Here is a 26,449-nt window from a genome sequence, read left to right on the forward strand (position 1 = left end):
GTTTGTATGGGTTTTCAGCCTTATCCTGGTATGCATGGCTCCTCATCCCTATCCTGGTATGCATGGCTCCTCATCCCTATCCTGGTATGCATAGTGGCTCCTCATCCCTATCCTGGTCTACATGGCTCCTCATCTCTAGCCTGGTATGTATGGCTCCTCATCCCTATCCTTGTATGTATGGCCCCCATCAAAGACATAAAAAAATAAACTATCCTACTTACCATCCTTGCGCTCCCTTGCTGCATCTTGTTACGATGCCAGCAGCTAATTTATGCTTGTAAGCAACGCATGGCAGTGATGTCATGCGCTGCTTACAAGCAGAGGACAGCTGCCGGAATACTCACTGCTCCCCATGCCAGGTCTATGTGCGTGGAGGGCAGTGAGTATTCATTGCTATTTAGTAGCACACACAGTGTCATCTGCAGCCGCTGGCTTTCTGCAGCGGCCGGGCGATCACGTCGATCACGTGTGCCCGCTACTTAAGGGAATGAATATTCACTGCCCTCCACACCAATAGGAGTGGAGAGAAGTGAATATTCATTTCTCTCAAGTAACGAGCACATGTGATTGCCTGGCCACTGCAAGAAGCTGGCGGCAGCGACTACTCTGCCTGCTATTACAAATAAATGAATATTCGCTACCAGCGCAGTGAATATTCATTTTTCTTTAGCAGTAGGCACAGGCTTTAGCCGCAGAAGCTGGCTGCTGCCACTCCCCCAACATCTTCTGGGATCCTCACTCGAGTATAAGCCGAGGGGGGCATTTTCAGCACAAAAAAAATGTGCTGGAAAAGCTCGGCTTATACTCGAGTATAGTCTGTCACATCAAAAATGGACTAAGAGACAATCAAAAATATACGGTATGTTCATAACAAAATTATTCCAATAAAAACTACAGCTCACCACGCAAAATAAAAAAAAAAAAGATTATACAGACATTACAGCATGGGATCACAAATAATTCTTTGAGGTAAAACATTGCTTAAAAACAGGCAGGGAAATTATTTACCTCACAAAAAGAATCAGCTGCGATCCCCTGTTATATTACCTGTATCCTCTCTTTTGCTTTCCCCCCTGCCCAGGAGATGTGATATGATCAGACCATGTCCCTGTACGGTCAGACACAGCCATTACACAGTACACAGCCGGGACACATTTATAAGATTATCTCAGGACAGGCACATTTTATTTACACATCCAATTGTGAAACTTATTATTATTCCAAGATCTATTGATTAAAATGTACTTTGTTCGTGTGGAATACCCCTGTAATTAATAATACTTAAACTGCATCAATTTGTTACCACTGAAATTATACTGACCCAAAGAATAAAATACTTGCATACTGAATGACTTACTTAAAAATTAAAGCTAAAATATAATAGAAGAACTGCTGATTCTTTTCAATTCCACTACACGTTTTTTTGCTTTCTAGTAGACACAGTAAATTATATAGTGACATTAAAAAAAACAGAAAATTACCCTACACATACCCTGAGTGCCTATTTCCCCATAGAAAAAAATCACAATCCCTCTTGATTTATCTGTCATTGTGTATTAAAAGGAAAACTGTCAAAACTATTACACCCTTCATCCCTCTCCTCTAAACTGCTTATATGTTCATGTTACTCTCTGGAAGATAACGTCATCCTGAATCATACAATCTGTTGCTCTCTGACTGAAAAAGTGCTGTTTTAGTTCATATGCAAATGAGAATAAAGTGCTCTGGGATTGTCAAAGCATTTCCCAAACCTCCTCCTTCTTGGCTTTATTATTCTCTGCTCAGCATCACATTCCTCTGCTTAACTGACAACTCTCTGCCTTGACTATGTACTCAGTGAGATGTCAGTCAAGAAGAGGAAGGTGGGGCTGGGTGGAGAATAAAGCCATGAAGGCAGAGGTTTGGGAAGTGCTTTGACCAGAGCACTTTAACCTCATTTACATAGGGATTAAAACAGCAATTTTTCAATCAGAAAACAACAAATTGCAAAGGTAACCCTGGGAGGACATTATCATTCAGAGAGCCAACTGTTTGGGTGGACGCAGACAAAAGAATGTTAAGTTGTTCTTCTACAATTGAGCTGTTTAACCAACCAGATGCCTCTCTCTGCAGTTCCTCCTCCCCTCTCGCAGCATGCATCTCACACATTACTTCTGCCGTGTCACTACTGACCAGTATCCTGAGCTAAAATTGCAAGAATAAAATGTCACAAAAAAATGTCATCTTACCTTTTTCACTAACACTTTCGCTTTCAATTTCCACATCCTCACAACTGGTATACTCTGGTGTAGATGCTCCTTCTTCTTCTGAGCTACTCACTGACATCTGTCTTCTCTTTCCACCTCTTTTAGACCTGTGGGGCTTTGGTGGGGAAGGTCTAACAGATTCCGATTGATCTGAACTAAGAGAATCATTCCTTGACATTGTTTCCATTTTTTCGCGGTTAGTCTTTCTCATTAAAAGAGCAGAACTTGGGTCTAACCGAGTTTGTTTTTTGAAAGAATCATGGTTTTTAGCCTCAATGTGTTCTGGTGGCACAGGGCTATGTCTAGGACTAGGTGGGCTATGATTTGACACTTGGTTTGGCTTAGAAACTATCCCATCGCCATTCCTATCTATAGAATAGGACTGCTGACTTTCTAGAACAGTTCTTTTGTCCTGAGTTCCTTGCGTATGAGAATTCTTCCCTAATTTGTTCTCAGGAACTTCTGGGTCATCTAATTCTGTATGTGGTAGTGATGCGTCACTGTGTCTCCTCTCATGCCGTGCTTTTGAAACCTTGGCATGCATGCGCATCTGTTGTTCCTCAGGATGGGGCTTTACAGGGTACCGGGCTAAATTGGGGTCACTTCTATAACGTGTTTGATAATCTTCATCAGCTCTCTCCTTATCTTCTTCCATGTTTGTTGCTTCCTCCTTTTCTGGAATGTCTTGTGATCTCCCTTTGCCCAATCTTCTACTTTCCCTTCTTTCTTTATGTTCATCGGTATAAGTCTGCCCTGGTTGGTTAGGGTATTTCTGGTTTCTCCTACGATCACTTTTGGAAATTTTTCCATTTTGTTCAGAAATTGACATCACCTTCTTCCTATACATAACCAGGCAAAAAAACCAAGTTTTAAAAACATAATAATATACCGTATGTATTTTATATTGACTCATCATTTTTTTCACATGAACTCTATCCTCCAAAGCATCGGTAGGTGATTTATGGTGAAAATGTATCAATGTATTAAAGCCAATTTCATGGTTCAAATACATTGTAAAATATGATGTTCGGACATTTTTATGAAGCCCCTGTACCACATAGTGCATCTAATTTACTACTAATCTTAAAAGATAAATGGTGGAAAACAATGCAGCTTTAACTTGTGATTATTCTTGACCAACAACACATTTATGAATGCATGCATCCTATTAAAGAATGTGATAGTCGCTGCACAGTGTGCCAGCGCTAAGCCCGTTCTATTTTCTATCCAAAAGAAAAAGATGTACATGCAAAGGAACCTGCACACAGCCACAAATATAGTAAGAAACACAAATAGCAAATTATTAAACAAAAAAAATACAAGATGAGACACAAATTAAAAATACATATAAACAAAACCGCTTATGTGATTAAAGGGAGTGACTCGTATAACCTACCCGTATAATACAGGCTAAGACCCTCAACTATAACATCTATGCCAAGTTACTATAGGTACAAAATGGCAGAATAATGGAGCAGTAACAGTAAAAGGAAAAATAAATACCTGCATAATATATGGGGGAAAAAAATGTACATATTTATAAATAAAAACGTAATTTAAGAATTTGCTTTTCTATTTATTTTGTTACTGCTTCATTATTGGGCCTATATTAACTTGGTATTTGAGAAATTCTAGTTGAGGATCTTACTTTATATTTTATGGGTATGTTATAAGGTTTACCCCCTTTAACCACACAGGGGGTTTTGTCTATGTGTGTTTTTTTAAGCGTTTTTAATCTCTGTGTCTCATTTTGTATTTTTAGATTTATTAAAGGGAATCTGTCAGCAGATTAGTGCTGCGTAATCTGAGGACAGCATGATGTAGGGGCTGAGCCACTGATTTCAGGGATGTGTCACTATTAGGCTGTGTGCTGTTTCAATACAATTAATGTTTTATCACCAAGAAATTACCACTGTCTAGACCACAGCTCTAATGAGTCCTTGCCTGGCCACAGCCCCTCCTCTGATAAGCAGCTCACTGTCAATAGACAATGTATACAGAGATCCTGTTGTGGGCGAGGTAGGATTTATGAGCTCTACTACATGCTACATCTAAAACTTATGTGTCAAAACTGCAGCACCCAGTAAGCGAAGTGATACATAGGTCTCTTTTCCTACATTTTGCCACTCTCAGATGAGGAATGAAAAACCTGGTGACAGATTATCTTTAAATTTGCTATACATAAAAAAATTACACCTGCAGGTGTGCATGGCTTTCTTTGTTTGTGCATCTTCTTCTTTCGTATAGTAAATGCTTTATACTTTCATATTGCAGCACCCCTCTTCTATTTGAGCAGTGGTGATCATTTAATTTTTTTTTACTCTTAATCTCATTCTGTGTCTTCACAGGTCAGGAGGTAAATGTTTGATCACTGTGGGGCTCCTGCTAGGAACCTCATCAATTAGCATTGTGGGGTTCCTAATACCGTGTTTCCCTTTACTATAGTCTGGATTAAAATGAATTAAAAAGAATAATAATAATCACATAAATCAACAGATGAAAAGTTCCTGTTTTTCATTCGGGCATGCATGTTCTGTCCTGCTTCATGTTTTTACACCGTGACACTATGTCATGCATTTGGATGTGCCTTCTACTTTGATACACATGCGATCTTTGCTTGCCTTGCACTTATTGTCTGGGGCCTTAGGCTATGTGCGCATGTTGTGGATTTGCTTGTGGAAATTTCTGCGTGGTTTCTACCTCTCTTGTTTTGATGCATTTTTTATGCGGATTTTCATGTGGTTTTTCATGCGGATTTGTATGCGTTTTTGGAAACTAAATAAAGATATATTATTTAAAAAAAAAAAAAAGAATTGTGATGTCATTTCATTGTTCAACCTCTTCTTTTTTATTCTCCATTGAAGACCATAATATCATTACATACCATGTTCAAATATGTTTACACACACAAAACAAATAAAAGTGAAATATATACAGTTTATATATAGTTTATAGGGGAACCCCAGAAAAAGTTCACATGAGTCCCCCAATAAAATAAAACCAGCAAAGGCTAGGCAGACAGCTGCGAGCTGATATTAATAGCCTGGGAAGGAGTCATGGATATTGGCACCCCCCCAGGTTAAAAACATCAGCTCTCAACCGCCCCAGAAATGGCGCATCTTATAGATGCGCCAATTCTGGCACTTAGCCTTGCTCTTCCCACTTGCCCTGTAGTGGTGGCAAGTGGGGTTCATATTTGTGGGGTTGATGTCACCTTTGTATTGTCAGGTGACATAAGCTCGTGGCTTAGTAATGGAGAGGCGTCTATAAGACACCTTTCCATTACCAATCCTATAGTTATATGGTAAATAAAGACACATCCAGAATAAAGTCCTTTATTTGAAATAATCACACAGACTCCCTTATTGAACCTAAATTAACCATACTTACTGAACGCCTAATCCCCGACGCCAGTGTCTCCTGCAACAAAAATAAAATAATAAACCAACATATAATACTCCCTGTCCGCCGTAGTCCATTTACCGAGTGTCCCACGACGATCTCGTGTGTAGAACAGTTACATTGGGAGATGTGACTGCTCTACCCGGCCTCCGGTGATACACTGACAGGAGGTAATTGCTCCCGCAGTGTATCACTGCCCTGCCGTGAGAGTTCACCAGAGTTCATCAGCTCCGGTGCTCTCACTTACGGTACTAAAGCTGCTTGGCAACTTTCCCACGCAGCGGTGCCGTGAGAGCACCGGAGCTAATGAACTCCAGTGAACTCTCACAGCGGCTCAGTGATACACTGCGGGAGCGATTACCTGCCTGTCAGGTGTATCGCCGGCAGCCGGGTGACATCGACGTGGGACACTCTGTTTTAAAAGGACTACGGCGAACAGGGAGTATATTTGGTTTATTATTTTTGATTGCTTGCAGGAGACCCAGCCGTTGGGAATTAGGTGTTTGGAGAGTATGTATATTGTATGTGATTATGTCAGTGTTTTGATTTTTTTTACAATTGAACACAGACGCCAGAGGATGAGACTACTCTCCCATCATCGGTTCAGCAGACATAGCTGGATGGGAGTAGTAGTCCCATCAGACGATGCCTAAGTACAATCACTATGTCACTATTGTCACATGGGTACACACAGTCACCCGCAAACAGCCGCACACGCACAGACACCCGCAGACAGACGCGCACATATTCTCCACCCCCACACACTCTTCCTCCTTCTGACATCATATCCTTTTCTGCTGCGTTTTTGGCAGCAAATCCACAAACCTTTTTACACCTGAGGTTTTGCTGCGGATTTGACTGACCCAATGGGTGCAGAAACGCTGCAGATCTGCAAAAAGAATTGACATGCTGCAGAAAATAAAACGCTGCAAATAAGGATGGAAATTCCTGCAGCATGTGCACAACACTTCAGGAATGCCATTGATTAACATTGCTTAAGCCAAACTTCACATGCCACAAATGCAAGCTTGTGTCCCTGTTGGAGGAAAAGTTGCAAAATCTCGAAGAGAGGTTAGCTACGTTGAAGATCATTAAGGAAGGTGAAGAGTTCTTAGACAGAGCAGAATTATCTCTTCATGTTACAGAAAGAGAAGAAATTCGAAGTGCACCTGAAGAAACAGAGGAATGGAAACATGTGACCCAGAGAAGCAAGAGGATCAGGAGGCAGTCAGCACCCATACTTCTCAGGAACCAGTACCAGGCTCTCACGCAGGAAAACGATGAAGATATACATCAGGATAAGACTTTGCCCACAAACAGCAACCTTGTACGCCTTCAGAGTCCTCCTGGATGGAGAAAGAAAAACGTTGTGAAGAAGAAACGGAGAGTGGTGGTCATGGGGGATTCCCTGCTGAGAGGAACAGAGGCCGCTATCTGCAGACCGGATATAACTTCAAGAGAAATGTGCTGTCTTCCAGGTGCAAAAATTAAAGATGTGTCTGACAGGATATCAGGACTCTTCAGACCTACAGATGACTACCCATTCCTGCTACTACACGTGGGGACAAATGACATCGCAAGAAACGACCTGGAAACCATCTGCAGAGACTTTGAAGACTTAGGCAAGAAAGTGAAAGAACTGGGAGCGCAGGTGGTCTTCTCTTCCATCCTCCCAGTGGATGGCCATGGAACAAGGAGGTGGAATAAGATTCTGCAGGTGAACAACTGGCTACGTCGATGGTGCCGTCAGCATCGATTTGGATTTATGGATCACGGATTGAATTACCTTTACGACGGACTACTTGCTAGAGATGGGGTGCACCTTACGAAGACTGGAAAACGTGTATTTGGAAGTCGCCTTGCTACACTTGTAAGGAGAGCTTTAAACTAGAACAACATGGGAAGGGAAGCAAAAGCCCAGAAAAAGCCAAACACCTGTCAAATGCTATTGAGAACTCTGTTATTAGAAGTGGAAAGGAAGAACAAAGACAAAAGAATCTGATTAATACAAATATTGGAGAAAGAGAAACCAATCACAAACTAAAATGTTTCTATACTAATGCACAAAGCATGGGCAACAAACAAGGAGAAATGGAACTACTAACACAGGAAAAGAAATATAATGTAATTGGAATCACTGAAACTTGGTGGGACAATACACATGATTGGAATACAAGACTAGAAGGATACAACTTATTTGCAAGAAACAGACTTAATAAACGAGGAGGAGGTGTCGCAATGTATATTAGAAACGCGTATATCTGCACAGAGATTGAAGCTTCAGAGACTGGGAGTTCTGTGGAAACTGGGTAAGAATACAAGGACAGAACAATGGAAAGGACACCATTGTAGGCATTTACTACAGGCCGCCTGTGCAAGCTGAAGATATGGATGAACTCTTTATGCATCAAATGGCCAAGTTCTCCAAAAAATATGACATAGTTGTCATGGGAGATTTCAACTATCCAGACATTTGTTGGGAATCTCTCTCAGGCAAAACTAACAGGTCAAGGAAATTCTTATCCTCTCTTGCTGACAACTTTATCTTCCAAAAGGTAGGGGAGAAAACAAGGAGAACTGCTACCTTGGATCTAATCCTTATAAACAGGGAGGAAATGGTTGAGGAGGTAAAAGTGGCTGGGACCCTAGGAGGTAGCGACCATGCTATTTTAGAATTTTGGATAAATAGAGGAGGAAGACCTGTGAAGACTCAGACGTCAAGGTTAGATTTCAGAAAGGCAGATTTTAAGGGATTCAGAAAGAGAATTGGAGGGATCCAATGGCTGGATATCCTTAAAGACAAAAATGTCCAGGAAGGATGGGAAATCTTGAAAAATGAAATTCTCAAAGCACAATTGTTAACAATTCCGAAAAGAGGGAAGAATAGGAAGCATTTAAGGAAGCAAGGATGGATGAACACAGAACTTAAGCACATGCTAAAAAGGAAGAAAAAAATGTTTATAAAATGGAAAGAGGGAGGCATATCTAAAGAAGAATATAATGCTGTCTGCAGAACCTGCAGAGCACAAATCAGATTATCTAAAGCTGACAATGAATTGAGGCTTGCAAGAGATGTCAAAAGCAATAATAAAGGATTTTGGGGATATGTCAAAAGTAAAAGAAAAGTCAAAGATGCTATAGGATTTTTACAGGATGAAAATGAAGAAATGGTAAGACAGGATGTTGAGAAGGCCGAACTTTTAAATTCCTATTTTGCATCTGTTTTCTCTCAGAAAGGAAATGTAACATCAACTGTTCTTCACTGTCCTATTAAGGGAATAGAAGAATCCAGGATATCTATAAACAGAAATATAGTGAGGAAACACTTAGCTAACCTAAATGAATTCAAGTCTCCAGGTCCAGATGAATTACACCCCAGATTACTGAAGGAGATAGCAGAAGAAATTTTTGAACCCCTCTCCATAATCTTTGAAAATTCTTGGAGAACAGGAGAAGTCCCAGAAGACTGGAGAAGAGCAAATGTTGTTCCTATCTTCAAAAAGGGGAAGAAGGTGGACCCAGGCAACTATAGGCTGGTGAGTCTGACTTCTATACCAGGAAAGATCTTTGAGCAAATTATTAAACAACATGTATGTCAGTACCTGGATAAGAATGAAGTGATTAAACAGAGTCAGCATGGGTTTGTAACTAATAAGTCATGTCAGACTAACTTAATTTCCTTCTATGACGGAATCACTGATTGGGTGGATCAAGGAAATGCTGTAGATATAGTATATCTTGACTTCAGCAAAGCATTTGACAAAGTATATCATACAATCCTTATTGAGAAAATGACTAAGTATGGAATGGACAAGGCAACTGTTAGGTGGATTCATAACTGGCTTAGTGATCGGACCCAAAGAGTGGTCGTAAATGGCTGCACATCCAGCTGGAAGAATGTCTCAAGTGGGGTACCACAGGGCTCTGTCCTGGGCCCTTTATTGTTCCACATCTTTATCAACGATTTAGATGAAGGAATTGAGGGTAAACTGATTAAATTTGCTGATGACACAAAGCTAGGAGGGAAAGCTAATACTAGAGAAGAGAGAGAGAGGATTCAAAAAGATATAAATAAACTGGAGAAGTGGGCAGCAACTAACAGAATGGTTTTTAACAGGGAAAAATGCAAAGTACTACATCTGGGCAATAAAAATGAAAAAAGCATATACAGAATGGGAGGAATAGGGCTAAGCAACAGTACATGTGAAAAAGACTTGGGTATACTAATAGATCACAGACTGAATATGAGTCAACAGTGTGATGCAGCAGCAAAAAAGGCAAATGCAATTCTAGGATGTATTAACAGAAGCATACAGTCTAGATCACGTGAAGTCATTATTTCCCTCTACTCCTCTTTGGTCAGACCTCATCTGGAATATTGTGTCCAGTTTTGGGCACCACATTTTAAAAAAGACATCAACAAACTGGAGCAGGTACAGAAAAGAGCGACCAGAATGGTGACCGGTCTGCAAACCCTGTCTTATGAGGAAAGGTTGCAGGATTTGGGAATGTTTAGTTTGCAAAAGAGAAGACTGAGAGGAGACTTAATAGCTGTCTACAAATATCTAAAGGGCTGTCACATTGTAGAAGGATCAACTTTATTCTCATTTGCACAAGGAAAGACTAGAAGCAATGGGATGAAACTGAATGGGAGGAGACACAGATTAGATATTAGAAAAAAACTTTTTGACAGTTAGAGTGATCAATGAGTGGAACAAGCTGCCACGAGAAGTGGTGAGTTCTCCTTCAATGGATGTCTTCAAACAGAGGCTGGACAGCCATCTGACTGGGATGATTTAGCGAATCCTGCTTTGAGCAGGGGGTTGGACCAGATGGCCCAGGAGGTCCCTTCCAACTCTGCGATTCTATGATTCTATGATTCTAAGTAATCACTTGCATTTTGGAGCATTTCCGCACAGAGAAAACGCTGCAGAAATTCACCAAATCCGTGCACATCGCCTAATTCTCCTACTTCCTTCTCCCACACACCAACTTGGGTTCAGTGATATTTATTAGTATTTTACATATCTTGATTTATTCTCTATTTAGTAGTCATTAATTTTAGACTTACATGAGATTAATGGGTAAATAATATATGATCTATAGCTCATGAATATGTGAATTGTAAATACTTTGCTACACTTGTTTTACGTATGAGTATTCTTGTTTTTTGATACCCAGTATGATAAAGTCACTGGCAAAGTGCTGGAGGGGAGATATGTTTCGCTGTACCTTTTCGCTTCAATGTTTTGAAATACAAAAGTTTCCTGCAGTACACTAAGTGTTGAGAGGGGTTAAGCAGCCAATTTGTTTAAGGGCTGGGCTTTTGTTAACAACCATAGAGGGTGTGGTCTGGGGCCTAAATAGTCGGCCTCCAGAGGCATTCAGTGTTCGGTAGGCCTGGATAGTGGAGCTCCAATGTGGTGTGTCCCATGAAGGAAAGTTGCACCTTTGGATGCTGATTTCTCCTGAGCGGGCGGATTTCCCACAGTTGTATGGACTGTGTTATACCATTTTGTTTTGTTTTGCCCTAAGGGCTGTGTTTATTCTTACTTCACCGTGGTTTATGCCGCATGTATATAATAAACCCTTGAAGGACCTTAAAGAGACAGTGTTCCTGTGCCTACCTCTGTGTCAGCTGAGTGAGCTGCTCTACCACACCATGGAAAAGGTTTGGGCCTTCACACATAATATTACATCAACAAATGTGGTGATGATGCGCTTTGCTGCAGTCTTTTAATTGTTTTTAAATGTGTGCTGCTCACTTTAACTCTTTAATCAAGACTTAAAAAAATATCCTTTGTATATTCTGGCTGCGTCAATACTTACCACTTTGCCTCAGTTATACTGTTTATGTTTTGGGTGAGTGGCACAGAACTGATTTAGTAAGCTGGTGCCGGGCTCTATGAGCATGCCACTCCATGCAATCCAGACCACAGTGAAGAGGAAAGTGAGACCCAGAAGCTCATTCTCTTGATTAACAGGGTAACAAGCAATGGGGCCTTCAGCGAGCAAACATTTATCGTCTATCATAGAATACCATCTCTACTTAACGGGATTGTTCGGCTATAAGTCTGCAGTCACTCTATGACCGTAGACTTTTGAATACTTGCAATGCCTGCCCTACGCGCTATGATGATAATCCGCAAGCAGCTGGCGTGTGACCGCAGGTATGTGATTTGCATACATGTCACCATGCCAACTAGATGGACGTAGCCTAACTCAATGCAAGTGTACTGAACGAGGCCATACGCAGTCTAGTCGAAATGTGACCAGAAGTATGCAAATCACATACTTTATAACTGCCTGCTCTGGCACTAGAGTATCCTCACAGCATGCAGTGCGTGCAATGTGAGGGTTTACAAATCTGCAGTCACATAGAGTGACTGCAGACTAGTCGCTTATCCGTCTTTTTTTTATAAATCAATGTTACCCATGAAAATATGTATCTTTGTAATATATCTTATCAGAAAAATGTGCTCCTTTCTAATCCTAGACTGATCATTAATATTCAAAATTCTTAACTCACGTGTAAAATTTGTATTCCCTGCATTACTGGGAAAGGAGATGGCAGTTACTACTGATAAAATTCTATGTGGAGTGAGCAGAAGGAAGGAGCTCTGCCTCTAGTTCCTTCTCTTCTCTCTCTTTTGCATAGAATCTTAACAGTAACAATTGCCATCTCCTATTTTAGAAGTATAAAAATCTGTCTTCACTGTAGACAGGTTTTACCCATGATTTAAGAATTTTGAAAATGAAGGATCAGTCCCGGAGGAGAAAGAAGCAGATTTCTCTGATAAGATAAAGTCATGGGCGAAAGAGTTGGCACCCTTGAAATTGTTTCAGAAAATGAAGTATTTCTCCCAGAAAATTATTGCAATTACACGTTTTGGTACACAATGTTTATTTCCTCTGTGTGTATTGGAACAACACAGAAAACAGAGGATAAAAAGGCTAATTGGACATAATTTCACACAAAAACCCAAAAATGGCACAGACAAAATGGTTGGTACCTTTCCAAACTTGTGGGTAAACAAGTTTGTTTCAAGCATGTGATGCTCATTCAAACTCACCTGTGCTAAGTAAAAGGTGTGGGAAATATGAAAATCACGCCGGAAACCAGGTAAAAGGGCGAGATGTTGACTCAATCTTTGCATCATGTGTGCTTAAGCATAAAGAACAGAAAGGGAAAAAGAGAGCTGTCTGAGGACTTGAGAACCAACATTGTTGAACAAAATCAACAATCTCAAGGTTACATGTTAATCTCCAGAGATCTTGATGTTCTTTTGTCCATGGTATGCAACATAATTAAGAGGTTTACAACGCATGGCACTGATGAAAGATTGCAATGCAGGATAGTCCAGATGGTGGATAAGCAGCTCCAATCAAGTTCCAAAGAAATTCAAGCTGTCCTGCAAACTCAGGGTGCATCAGTGTCAGCGTGAACTATCTAGCGACATTTGAATGAAATGAAATGCTATGGCGGAGACCCAAGAGGACCCCACTGATGACACAGACATTAAAAAAGTTATACTGCAGTTTGCCAAAATGTACGTGAGTGAGCCAAAATGCTTCAGGGAAAACTACTTGTGGCCAAGTGAGACCAACATAGAGCTTTTTGGTAAAGTACATCATTCTACTGTTTACCGAAAATGGAATGAGGCCTACAAATAACACAGTACCTACAATCATATATGGTAGAGGTTCAAAGATGTTTTGGGGTTGTCTTGCTGCATCTGGCACTGGGTGCCTTGACTATGTGCATCATGAAATCTGATGATTAACAAAGGATTTTGGGTTGCAATGTAGTGCCCAGTGTCATAAAGCTGGGTTTGTGTCCTAGGTCATGGGTCTTCCACCAGAACAATTACCCCAAGCATACTTCAATAAGCACCCAGAAATAGATGTTGAGAGTTCTCAAGTGGCCAACAATGAGTCCAGATCTAAAACCCATTGAACACCTGTGGAGAGATCTTTAAATAAATTGCTGTTGGGAGAAGGTACCGTTCAAATATGAGAGCCCTGGAGTAGTTTGCAAAAGAAGAGTGATCCAAAATTCCAGATGAGAGGTGTAAGAAGCTTGCTGATGGTTATAGGAAGAGATTGATTGCAGTTATGTATTCCAAAGGGTGTGCAACCAAATATTAAGTTAAGAATTCCAACAATTTTGTCCGGCCCATTTTGGGGGTTTTGTGTTAAATTATGTCTAATTTGCCTTTTTTTTTCTTTCTTGCTGTTCCAATACACAAAGGAAATAAACATGAGTATAACAAAACATGTGTAATTGCAATAATTTTCTTAGAGAAATACTTCCTTTTCTGGAACAATTTAAAGGGTGCCAACACTTTTGGCCATCAGTGTAACTTACAAAGTGCTTATTTTAATGTGAACAATAGAATATCAAATGCAAATTAAAATGATGGTTATTCTTTAAAGGTATACATTGGGTTCCTAACATGACCAATGAAAACTACTACTGAATGACAGAAAGCAGGGATTGATGCTGAAAGTTAGAAGTTCTATAGATTTCATTAATCAAAGAATGAAATTTATTCACTGAAACTAGAATAATTCTATAAACAGCATTTTCAATGTTGTAACTCACCTTTTCAGCGGTACTAAATGGGACAGGTTCAAAGAAATCGAAGCTGAAAATTCTAGACTCTGTCAAGTCTTGTCAGAAATTAAAGGTGCAAAATGTTTTCTTTTATAATCTAATTTTACCACATTCAGATCTACTAAGCAAATTAAACTGGGGTAAAAGAAATCTGGGGTAACCAGACCCAAATCTGAATGCTCAGTTTTAATTTAGGTTCCATATCTATGTAAACATACTACCATTACCAAAAAAAAAAAAACGCTCTATATTCATTTGTTTATCTGGACTGTTGGGCCCTGATCCCACATTGTGTAAATGCTGCATTTTTTCTGTTGCTTTTTTGTGTGCAGGAACTCTGATGTGTTTTTTAAGGGATTAGCCACTTTATATCATATTAACAGAAGTGTTTGGGACATGATTTTGTGGCACATACTAATTGTTGCAAAGCCAGGTAGGGCTGGGTTAAATCCTAACACTGTAGGTCTTAATTACATTCACATGGCTAGCTTTGACTAAAAACTAGGAAATGGGTTCACCTTGTGTAAGTCTGTTGAATCAAGCAGAGTAGAGTGTGCTGAAGACGGTGAGTGTTCAGCCAAAATGTGAGCTGTAGCTGGGAGAGAGACAAGCCAGAGTATCTCTCTGAATTGAGACTGCACGAGTCAGCTAGGAAAACTGAGTAGTAGTGTTGGAGCTGCAAAGTAACATATGGAAACTGCAGCTTGTTCAGTGTGAACTGTGCAAAGAGTTAAGGCCCCGCCTCACAGAGCGAGATCGTTAGCGAGATAAGTCACCGATTTTGTGACGCAACAGCGACCTCGCCAGCGAACTCGCTATGTGTGACACATAGCGGCGACCGGGCCCCCGCTGCGATGTCGCTGATCGTGCTCGAATGTCCTGGGCCATTTTTTGATCGCTGGTGTCCCGCTGGCCAGCATGCATTGCTGTGTTTGACGCCGACGAGCGACTGAGAACTCAGGAACGCAGGCGTTTGTCATCATAATAGCTGCTGTGTGACAAGGTCCCAACGACCGCCGAGGTCGTTAGACGGATCGCCGGATCGTTGCTGCGTCGTTGAGCAGATCTGTCTGTTTGACAGCTTACTAGCGACCATTTAGCGATGCACCAGTGATCCTTACCAGGATGTATCGTTGTCGGGATCGCTGGTGCGTCGCGTAGTGTAAAGGTACCCTTAGAGCTGAAAGCTACTGGAGCTCAGGCTGAAGGTGATACCGAGACTGGTAGGACCATATCTATGCTGTGTATAACATTTGCTCTGGGAGAAAGAACTATTCTGTTCGGATGAGCCTGCCCTGCCATATGTGCCTGCTGAATGAAATGCTTATTTGCTGTTATACCTTTGTACCCAGAAGAGGCTGGCTTTGGTTTTGAATTACTTGGGAGTTATATGAAACAATAAAACTGCACGTTTGCACCAAACCTCATTGTCTGTGTGAACGCTACCTAATGTCTACCTGAGAGCATGAATCCCTATATAATGTATACGATTACAGGTTCTTCTGCCCTTGTTCGTACAGTCTTCACAAATGTCAGATCTCCTGTCCACAGAATAGCTGCTGATGGGGGACCATATGGCCACACTGATCAATCAGCCGCCACCACTTGCAAATTACATCTTATGGCAACAAAGCTGTTTTATAATTGGGGGAGACTGATGGACAAATCTGGTCACCAGGTTGCACTAATAAGTGCAGGAGGAGAAACTGTAATACTTATATACTAGTAAGTGCCACAAAATGTTTTCAACACATCTGTTAAAATAACTATAAAGGGGCCATTTTCTTTAAATGGATTATCCAGATTTTTTTTTTTTACTAAGGACGAAAAAGCAGCTGGTTTCTTCCTACCTGCCTGTTGTGCCCAGCGCCGATCTCAGTTGGCACAGAGCAGTCACAGAACGCTAGCACCAGCGACTCAGTGGCATCCGTTGACGTCACGTTCAGAGAGAAGCTGCTTCTCTTCTACTCTGCTCTGACATCATGCTGATTGACAGCCGGCTCCCTGGATTTAGGCTGCGGAAAGTCGGTTGTCAATCAGCATTCACGCCCTGTCGACAGAGCAGCACAGAAGAAGAAGAGCTGCTCTGTCGACGTGAAGCAGCTGAATTCCTAAAAGATGTGGTTGGTGACCGCTCTGAGTTGGCAGTGGGTAGAACAGGCAGATAGTTGCCACCTGTTAGATTTTAGGTCCATATTAAAAAAATATATAATAGTTCTGGACAACCCCTTTAAAAGTTAAAGCAAAGTAGATGAGATTTCATGAAACTCATGGCCAAAGTGCATTCAAAGATGTTGTAGAATTGTGCATTTTTTTTCTCTATAGACTTATAAGAGGAGCCTAAAAAACACAATTGAGTTATCAAGTATGTAAAAATGCATAAAAAAAAATAACACAATGCAATAAACATAGCAGATTGTTATTGCTTATTTTGATGTGAAATTCTGTGAAAAATATGCTGGAAAAGAAAGAGTAGAAAAAAATGCAGCTTTACCACGTGTGAGATCATGGTCTAAGGCTCCAATGATAACATAGTCTGCACTCGATTATAAATTGAAACTTAACATAAATTTACTGTTGTATTTACACACTGTGCTAAAAATGACATATATCTACACCTTACAGCAGTAATAACTTATGGAATTGTACATAGGATAATAGGGAGACATAACGTCACACAAGTCTTTGTACAATAAACAGGCATCACCATCCTCCTACCTGTCTCGTGGGGGTTCACTTCTTGACCTTGATGACTGTTTCTGCTCTTGCACAGCATCTTGTAAGGATGGTTCGGACCCTTTGCTTCGATCAGACTGTAAACTAGCAGGTGAGGTCTCTTGAGAACCAGCCGTTGCGGCAGTGGTTAAAGGAGTTTGAGATCTAGATCTCTCTTGAAGCCTGGCTTTCTTTTCTCTTGGCGCATCAGAACCAGCACCAGTACCAGTGTCACTTAATGTACCATCCTGACTTGGAGGCTGCTGTGGCCCACTTCCGAAAAACCAAGCTCCCGATTTTGTGAGAATTTCTTGTTGTTTTCGGCACAGATTACAAACCCACATAACCTAATTAAGACAAACAAAAGAAAAAAAATTGAGACCAAAGGTAAAAAAAAACAGAAAAACACATTATAAAAGCACACCAAGCTCACAAACTTTAGCTGAAGTCTGACACGTCCAATTTAAAAGACAATTTTTGTTGTAGCAAATATTTAGGATATACATAACCTTATAATAACTAAATAAGGGCTAAGGTAAAAATATTAGGTTATTTAATTTTTCTAATATATTTTTTGCATCAATGTCTCAAGGGGTTTTTGCAATATCTCTGTTTGCAGTCATTCTATAGGGCCTTTGTTTGTCTATGTGATAGACACACAAGTGATCAGTTCGGTACAATAAAATGATAACAATTCAGAAAGCTTTGGGCCCATCAGACGCATGATCATAGCAAGATTTGCATCTCCTGCAAACAAAAAAGGTTCCTATTGTATAACAGAAAGCAGCGATCTAAAAGTGTTGTAGTGCAGCGGTGCTCACACCGTGCAGTAATGAGGCAGTGACCCAGTAAAGTTCAAAGCAAAATATCTTCAATGTCCAAAAACTTACAAATGAAAAGCAAACGGTATCCTCCAGATCACAGCTGGGGCGTCAAAAGAGTCCGTATATGAGACCGGTTCCCGTGGGTGACTGCACCACCATGTCACGCTGAGGGGGCACCAGGCGTTCACTTCCCTTGGCTCTGTGTTGACTGCACACATAAGCAGGATGTTGCAAAGCCACCTGCTCTGCAGCTTGCAAACCAACACTCACACACACAAACCTTTACGGCAGGGTTTTTAAATGGAATCTATGGCCATGAGCCACTTGCAAGACCCGGCTGGAGGGAGTGAACTGCCCTACTACCATCCTGTAGTTCAGGCCAAAAATAAAAGCCCTTAACGGGTTTTCCTACAAATCTGACTGAGTCATTACTTGGACCCAATCCACTCTTTCTTTAATTTTGCCTTGTGCTCACAGGCATGCTATGAACACATGGCACTCCTGCAGGTTCAATAGGACTCTGCATTCTGGGGGACACATATCGACCCTCGCATATGATCCCCCTCACTGCCTCACAGTGTGCAGAGAGGAAAATTGTATACTTTCAATATGCAGTTACCAGTACTCTTATTGGTTTAAGTTGACATACCCTTTTATTGTTAGTATTTATTACTTTTATCAACAATTATTAATGCACAAGTGCAATGCCGGGTACACTGGCCACCTGAACTATACTGCTCAAAAAAAAGAAAAAGGGAACACTTAACCAACACAATGTAATAGGATGTGTTCCCTTTATTTTTTTGAGCAGTATATAGGTTAAATGCAAAAATATTATTATTATTCATTTTTAGAGCACCATTGATTCCATGGTGCTGTATACAATGATGACTAATGTGATTGGATGAACTATGATCGAGAAGATGTAAACTTGTGGTCCATTCAAAGGTGGTACAAAAGCAAGACAGAGTCAGGCTGGTTCAGGCCTAGGTTTAACCCAGCAAAAACTTATTTAAACATTTCTAGTCATATAACTATTAACACTTTCAGTTAAGCAATTTCCTATCCAGAATTTGCAAGGCATTGGGCAGGCCCGGATTGGCAATATAACCAACCGGGCATTTTCCCGCAGGGCCGCTGTCACGTGGGCCGCGGGCATCTGGCCGCTTGCCAGCTGCTGCGGCCACTGTTGCTCCTGCCGCCGGCCCTCTGCGGGCATGGCGGTGATAGTTTCAAGTTCCTCCCGCACTGCAGGGAGATAAGCCACCACGCCCCCCCACACCCCATCCTCGCCGTAGCATGAGACCCCCCCCCGCAGCCACTCACAGCGTCGCACTCGCTTGCCTGCTCGCTCTGTTCGCAGGACCTGTGATGAGGTCACAGGAGGGGAGGAGTCAAGGGGGTCACATGATCAGGAGCCTTTGTCCAGACCCCCATTCATGTCACCCCTGACTCCGCCCCTACTGTGACCTCATAACAGGTCCTGTGCGCTCAGCCTTGCCTCTACCGTCTGCAAGACTCTGCTTTGCTGTTGTCATGGTGCTGGTTGAGGTAAGTATGTGTGGGGTCAGGATTTACAGTGTGGATGTAGCAGAGCTGTGTGTGTATGAGGTGTACGGAGCGGAGCCGCGTGTGTACGAGGTGTACGGTGCGGAGTCGTGTGTACGTGGTGTACGGTGCGGAGCCGTGTGTACGAGGTGTACGGAGCGGAGCCGCGTGTGTACGAGGTGTACGGAGCGGAGCCGTGTGTGCGAGGTGTACGGAGCGGAGCCGCGTGTGTACGAGGTGTACGGAGCGGAGCTGCGTGTGTACGAGGTGTACGGAGAGGAGCCGCGTGTGTACGAGGTGTACGGTGCGGAGCCGTGTGTACGTGGTGTACGGTGCAGAGCCGTGTGTACGAGGTGTACGGAGCGGAGCCGCGTGTACGAGGTGTACGGAGCGGAGCCGCGTGTGTACGGTGCGGAGTCGTGTGTACGTGGTGTACGGTGCGGAGCCATGTGTACGAGGTGTACGGAGCGGAGCCGTGTGTACGAGGTGTACGGAGAGGAGCCGCACGTGTATGAGGTGTACGGAGAGGAGCCACGCGTGTACGAGGTGGACGGAGTGGAGCCGTGTGTGTGTGGAGTGGAGCCATATGTGTACGGGATGTACGGAGCGGAGCCAAGTGTGTACAAAGCATACAAAGCGTGCTCCACGGACACAGGAGTACACGGCGGAGCCCCGAGGAGCATTTTAAAACACACACATGACGTTCCACCGGAAGTGACGTGCTGGAAGCTGACCGGAAATGAGATAATTTCTTGAGGAGATTGTGACGGAACCAGGAATGCTTCAGATCCATCACCGTGTCCTCCTCCGACAGCGCAGACAGCAGGATCGCCTTGGAATCGGGGATGCCGGCCATGTGAGCGGATCATGATAGGTCCTGCACCGGGAGGCTCAGGTGGGCACTACATTGGGAGCCGGGCTGCTATAGTATCTTTATAGAATCTTTCTTTATTTCTTTCTCTCTTTTTTGTTCTTTCTCTGTTCTTTCATTCTCTGTTCTGTCTTTCCCTCATTTTCTTTCTCTCTCTGTTCTTTCTTTCTCTCTCTTTCTTTTTTCTCTCTCTGTTCTTTCTTCCCCTCTTTCTTTCTTTTTCTTTCCTCTCTTTCTCGCTGTTCTTTCTTTCTTTTCTTTACTTCTTTCTTTCTCTCTCTGTTCTTTATCTGTCTCTCTCTGTTCTTTCTCTCTTTCCCCTCTTTCTTTCTCTCTCTGTTCTTTCTCTGTCTCTCACTGTTCTTTCTGTCTCTCACTGTTCTTTCTTTCCCCTTTCTTTCTCGCTCTCTCTGTTTTCTTTTTTCTCTCTCTCTCTGTTTTCTCTCTTCCTTAGTGCCAGTCAGTGTGCCCATAATGCCAGCCGCCGCAGTCTTTGTCCGTCTTTCCCTTCTTCAAAAGTTGGGAGGTAAGATAGGGGCGGCTATGACCAGGGGGTCTGGTTGCCCAATAGAGAGCAGTTCTGCCAGGAATTCTGTAATCATGCATACAAAAGGGGACAGAGATTTGGGAGGAGTACTGTACCTAAAAGCAATAAATAGGACTGAGCTGAAATACTGGGCACAGCTGTGACTACATGTTATATAGTCGTGTTAATCTCCTCTCACTTCTCGTAAACTACAAGTGTACAAAGATATTATATAGTCACCATGTGACTAGTGGGCCTGTGTAACTTCAAATGCCAGGGCTGAATTTTAGTCCCAGTCCGGCCCTGGCATTGGGTGTGATATAAAACGTATTTGGACTGCAGGCCATCCTCTGAAGTAAAGGAATTGTCAACTACTAGGACAACCCCTTATAGATCAAAATGTTTAGTCCCCATAAAATAATAAAGTTTATACTCACCTCCTGTGCCTGCGCCGTTCCTGCAGTGTCAGCACTCGCAGTCCCATGGAGCTTGTGTGGTTGTTGTGACATGTGGTGCCCAACGCCCAATCAGTCCTGGCGTCACTGTCCCAGCCTTAAAACAAATCTAACATGAAGAGGAAATCCAGGCTGCAGCTGATCTTTCACTTTCTCTTCATGTTCAGTTTGACAGGAGGTGGGGACAGTGACGCCAACGCTGACTGGGCACCGGTAGTCATGTTTCACAACATCTGAACCGAGCCCCAGTACTAATGTGAAAAGCTCAAATATACCCGATTTCCTTTCGAAGCTCCTTAGGCATTTTGTAATCATATAAATTTGCTCTAAAAATAATTTTGGCCCATAAAAAACTAATTTATATTGTAATTCCTGGAATAATAAGGAACAAAAGTATAATTTTGGATAGAAATAAAACAAACTTTGCATAAATCAATAGTACAGATGATGAGAAATAAAAAGTTTGGTCAATCTGTTCGCTATGGGAGTGGAATCTTTTTCCTTGCGGCAATGCTTTGCCTGCTCCATGTCGTCCAAATACTTTTCAAAATGAAACTCCTCATCTGATGAGGCTGAAGATATGGTAGTAGTAGCACTCTCAAGACCCCAGTCCTCTTGCTCTTTCTTGGTCGGTCCTGTAGCCTACTCATCCTAACTGCTACATAAGCCGAGATTTTCAGCCCATTTTTTTGGGCTGAAAGTCCCCCCCCAATCCCCACCCCCCCTCTTGGCTTATACGCGAGTCATATACCGGGGGAGGGGGAGCGGGGGGTCAGAGACCATACTCGTCTCTCCTGGCACTTCTCTGCAGCCCCTGCGTCTCCCTCTGCCGTCTGCTTCCTGCATTCAGCGGTCACTGGTACCGCTCATTAAACTCATGAATGTGCGCATATTTAATGAGCGGTACCACGTGACCAGCTGAATGCAGGAAGCAGACGGCAGAGGGAGAAGCAGGGGCTGCCACTGCAGACAAGACATTGCGGCTAGGAGGGGTGAGTATGACGGGGGCAGAGTGATATTCACCTGTCCCCGTTCCAAGCCATGCACCGCTGTGTCTCCGACTCCTCCTGCTGTGATGGCAGAGGGCACGATGATGTAGTCAGTGCGCGCCCTCTGCTGTCAATGCAGAGATCCGGGAGACACAGCGGAGCACAGCTTGGAACGGGGACAGGTGAATATTGCCACTGTCAGGGGCTCATGACACCGGCACCTGGCCCCCAGCGACGGAGAGGTGAGTATATCATTTTTTTTTTATTATTGCAGCAGCAGCAGCAAATAAGGGGTATTTATGGAGCATCTTATGGGGCAGCATTAACCTTTGTGCAGCAGCATATGAGGGGTATTTATGGGGCAGCATTAACCCTTGTGGAGCAGCATATGGGTGTGATGTCACGGGTGACTGGATACTCCGCCTCCAGCAGGGCGAAATTCTATGACACCCGTGACCCTGGATACACCGCCTCCAGCAGGGCGAATATAAACAATGAAACGTGCAGCCGCATACACCGCCTCCAGCAGGCGAATTTCAATAATTACACGTGTATCTGGATACACCGCCTCCAGCAGGGCGAATTTACAGAGTTAAGGGAAACATCAGGGAAACCGATACAATGGAGGGCCCTGCAATAGGGAACGGGGACGTGGAGACCTCCTGCACTCCCCTGAGTCAGTGTCTCTACACTCCTGATGGTCCCTAGGCAGGTTCCGCACCTGGCGACGAGCAGGATACCTAAAAACCCTAGCTCGCCCTGCAACTATCCCTTTCTAATGAATTGGACGGTGCAGAAACTAATCCCACCACTGCACTAAAACACACATGGAAAGATACAAAAAGGGAAAAACCACTTAGCTTTGCTCTGTTGCTATTGCTCCCAGCAACAGAGTCCAGCACCTAAGTGCAGCTTTCCTCCTGAATAGCTGCTACTTCACCAAAGCTTTGTCAGAGCTGCAAGGGACTCCTCACTGTTGCTCCTTCACCACCAAGACTCTGACTGAGCTGCAAGGAACTCTTCTCTAGCTCCTTTCTCCACCAAGGATGGTTGGAAATGACCAATATCACCAACAGTGAGTGAGACCACCTGACTTTCCTTTATAGGCAAGAGCCAGAGAAATCACCCCTGCTAGTGATTCCCGTGTAATAATACTAGCCACCACCGGGGGCAAAACTAGAACTAAAGACACCACTGTAATGACCCTAATGGTCACCGGGGGCAAAACTAACTTTAAGCAAACAGCTTAAAGGAAAAAAAAAGTTACATGTGCTCTTATCTGTCACAATCCAGCATGGATTGTGAGAATGGGGGGTATTTATGGGGCAGCATTAACCCTTGTGGAGCAGCATATGTGGGGTATTTATGGGGCAGCATTAACCCTTGTGGAGCAGCATATGGGGGGTATTTATGGGGCAGCATTTGCCTTCCGTTTGTATCCATTTTTTATCCATTTGCAACAAATACGTTTTTACAAGAGGTGGCTCTGAACATCTCTAATATTCTGGGTATGTATATTGCTTAAAAAACTGACCCATTAACAGATGACTTAATAGATGACCATCCGCTATCATGCATTACTCATAGACTTCAATATTTAAAAAAAAAAAATGGATACAGTTGCTATCCACTTTTTTTGGGTCGAACAAAAACATTCCGCAGGCTACGTTTTTATTTTTTTATGCAGCCAAAAGACAGGTTGCAGCTGTAAAGGAGAACAAAAGAATATAGATTGGAACCTTTCCATTCCCATTCAAATGAATGGATCCAAAACTAGTATATTGTAAATTACTGGACACGGGAATAGATCCTAACACAGGCGTGGCCAATTGTGATTTATTATTGGAAAGGTCAAATTTGACAAAGCTAAGGTTCTGTATTCCACAATACAGAAATGCCAATAAACTATTATTTTGATAATTAGATTCTTAAAGACATTTTTCTGATACTGATATATGTTTTTTTCTATATCAGATCCAAAAGTGCACTCCTTAGCTACAGGTGCTTCTCACAAAATTAGAATATCATCAAAAAGTTAATTTATTTCAGTTCTTCAATGCTAAAAGTGAAACTCATATTATATAGAGTCATTACAAACAAAGAGATCTATTTCACGTGTTTATTTCTGTTAATGTTGATGAGTATGGCTTATAGCCAATGAAAACCCAAAAGTCATTATCTCAGTAAATTAGAATAATTAACAAAAAACACCTGCAAAGGATTCCTAAGTGTTTAAAAAGGTCCCTTAGTCGGTTTCAGTAGGCTCCACAATCATGGGGAAGACTGCTGACAGATGTCCAGTAATGTAAATTTTGCATTTCACTTGGAAAACAGAGTCTGGAGGAAGAGTGGAGAGGCACACAATCCAAGCTGCTTGAGGTCTAGTGTGAAGTATCCACAATCAGTGATGGTTTGGTGAGCCATGTCATCTGCTGGTGTAGGTCCACTGTGTTTTATCAAGACCAAATTCAGCGCGACTGTCTACCAGGAAACTTTAGAGGACTTCATGCTTCCCTCTGCCAACAAGCTTTTTAGAGATGGTAATTTCATTCTCCAGCAGGACTTGGCGCCTGTCCACACTGCCTAAAGTACCAATACCTGGTTTTAAAACAACATTTTCACTGTGCTTGATTGGCCAGCAAACTCGTCTGACTTTTAGGTTTTCATTGGCTGTAAGCCATAATCATCAACATTAACAGAAATAAACACTTGAAATAGATCACTCTGTTTGTAATGACTCTATATAATACATGAGTCTCACTTTTTGTAGTGAAGAACTGAAATTAACTTTTTGATGTTATTCTAATTTAGCGAGAAGCACCTGTATGTAAAATGCCGTACTGCTACCAGCACATCTCCTATGCATATACACCGTATTAACATTTACCGTATAAAGATAGTCATATTGTGCATCTAGGTCAGATCATTGCTAAAAATACACAGTATTTTAATCCTGCCACGGAATGCAGATGTCTATGTCAGCTAGAGAATACAGATTACATGAATTCCTGGTAATAATACAGCTGCTTTTGTATTCAACCTTTATAAGAACATATCTGTTACAAGCATGATAATCGCTTTTACAGAAGACTTTTATTAGTCTGACTATATTCTGCCTCAATGGCAGAAATGTAGAAAACAAAATAACAAAGTAAAAAAACAAACGGAAATTAAAACTAGGGGATTCAAGTCACCACACCACCAATAACAGAGAGCTAAATTATTGACCCAAACATATGCTCAACTTTTATTTGAATTAATTTTGTGTACATTTCATACACATGCATTTTACAAAAAATTCATTGATTTTTATAGAGCATCAATGATGCGGGATGAGGAGTACGGTAGCTTTCCTACATTGCAGTTACAGATATAACAAATGGCATAAACATTGGCGCAACTGGAGTCTGATGGTTCACGATGCAAAGATTTGGACCGCCCCCCTTCCTCATATACAGTATATACATACATATCCCTCATCCTGGTATATATATGTTCTATCATGGTTTATATGTCCCTTATCCTGGGCCCAATCCTGGTATATACAGTGGGTATGGAAAGTATTCAGACCCCTTTAAATTTTTCACTCTTTGTTTCATTGCAGCCATTTGGTAAATTCAAAAAAGTTTATTTTTTCATTAATTTACACTCTGCATCCCATCTACACTGAAAAAAAAACAGAAATGTAGACATTTTTGAAAATTTATTAAAAAAGAAAAAGTGAAATATCACATAGTCATAAGTATTCAGACCCTTTGCTCAATATTGAGTAGAAACACCATTTTGAGCTATTACAGCCATGAGTCTTCTTGGGAATGATGCAACCTCTCCAGAAATGCTTAATTGGGTTTAGGTCAGGGCTCTGGCTGGGCCAGTCAAGAATGGTCACAGAGCTGTTCTGAAGCCACTCCTTTGTTATTTTAGCTGTGTGCTTAGGGTCAATGTCTTGTTGGAAGGTGAACATTTGGCCAAGTCTAAGGTCCAGAGCACTCTGGAAGAGGTTTTCATCCAGGATCTCTGTACTTGGCTGCATTCATGTTTCCTTCAATTGCAACCAACCATCCTGTCCCTGCAGCTGAAAGACACCCCCATAGCATGATGCTGCCATCACCATGTTTCACTGACGGGATTGTATTTGGCAGGTGATGAGCAGTTCCTGGTTTTCTCCACACATACCACTTAGAACTTTTTGGTGATAATTCTATCTTCATCTCATCAGACCAGAGAATCTTATTTCTCATAGTCTGGGAGTCCTT

The 26,449-nt window shown here is 42.1% G+C and overlaps 1 protein-coding gene across 15 annotated transcripts in view; it reads right to left on the minus strand.

Moving 5' to 3' along the window:
• Positions 1–26,449, minus strand: part of RIMS1 (regulating synaptic membrane exocytosis 1) — a 548,264-nt gene that overhangs the window by 360,279 nt on the left and 161,536 nt on the right. For all 15 annotated transcript variants that reach the window (XM_073569361.1, XM_073569354.1, XM_073569342.1 and 12 more), the window contains 2 exons: positions 16,984–17,327; positions 2,229–3,085 (listed from right to left, as the gene is read on the minus strand). In XM_073569361.1, the coding sequence (XP_073425462.1) occupies positions 2,229–3,085; positions 16,984–17,327 (1,201 nt within the window). The remainder of the gene's footprint in view (positions 1–2,228; positions 3,086–16,983; positions 17,328–26,449) is intronic.

Source organism: Dendrobates tinctorius, unplaced genomic scaffold, assembly GCF_039654945.1.
Source record: "Dendrobates tinctorius isolate UK_male_01 unplaced genomic scaffold, ASM3965494v1 ptg000024l, whole genome shotgun sequence".
NCBI lineage: Eukaryota > Metazoa > Chordata > Amphibia > Anura > Dendrobatidae > Dendrobates > Dendrobates tinctorius.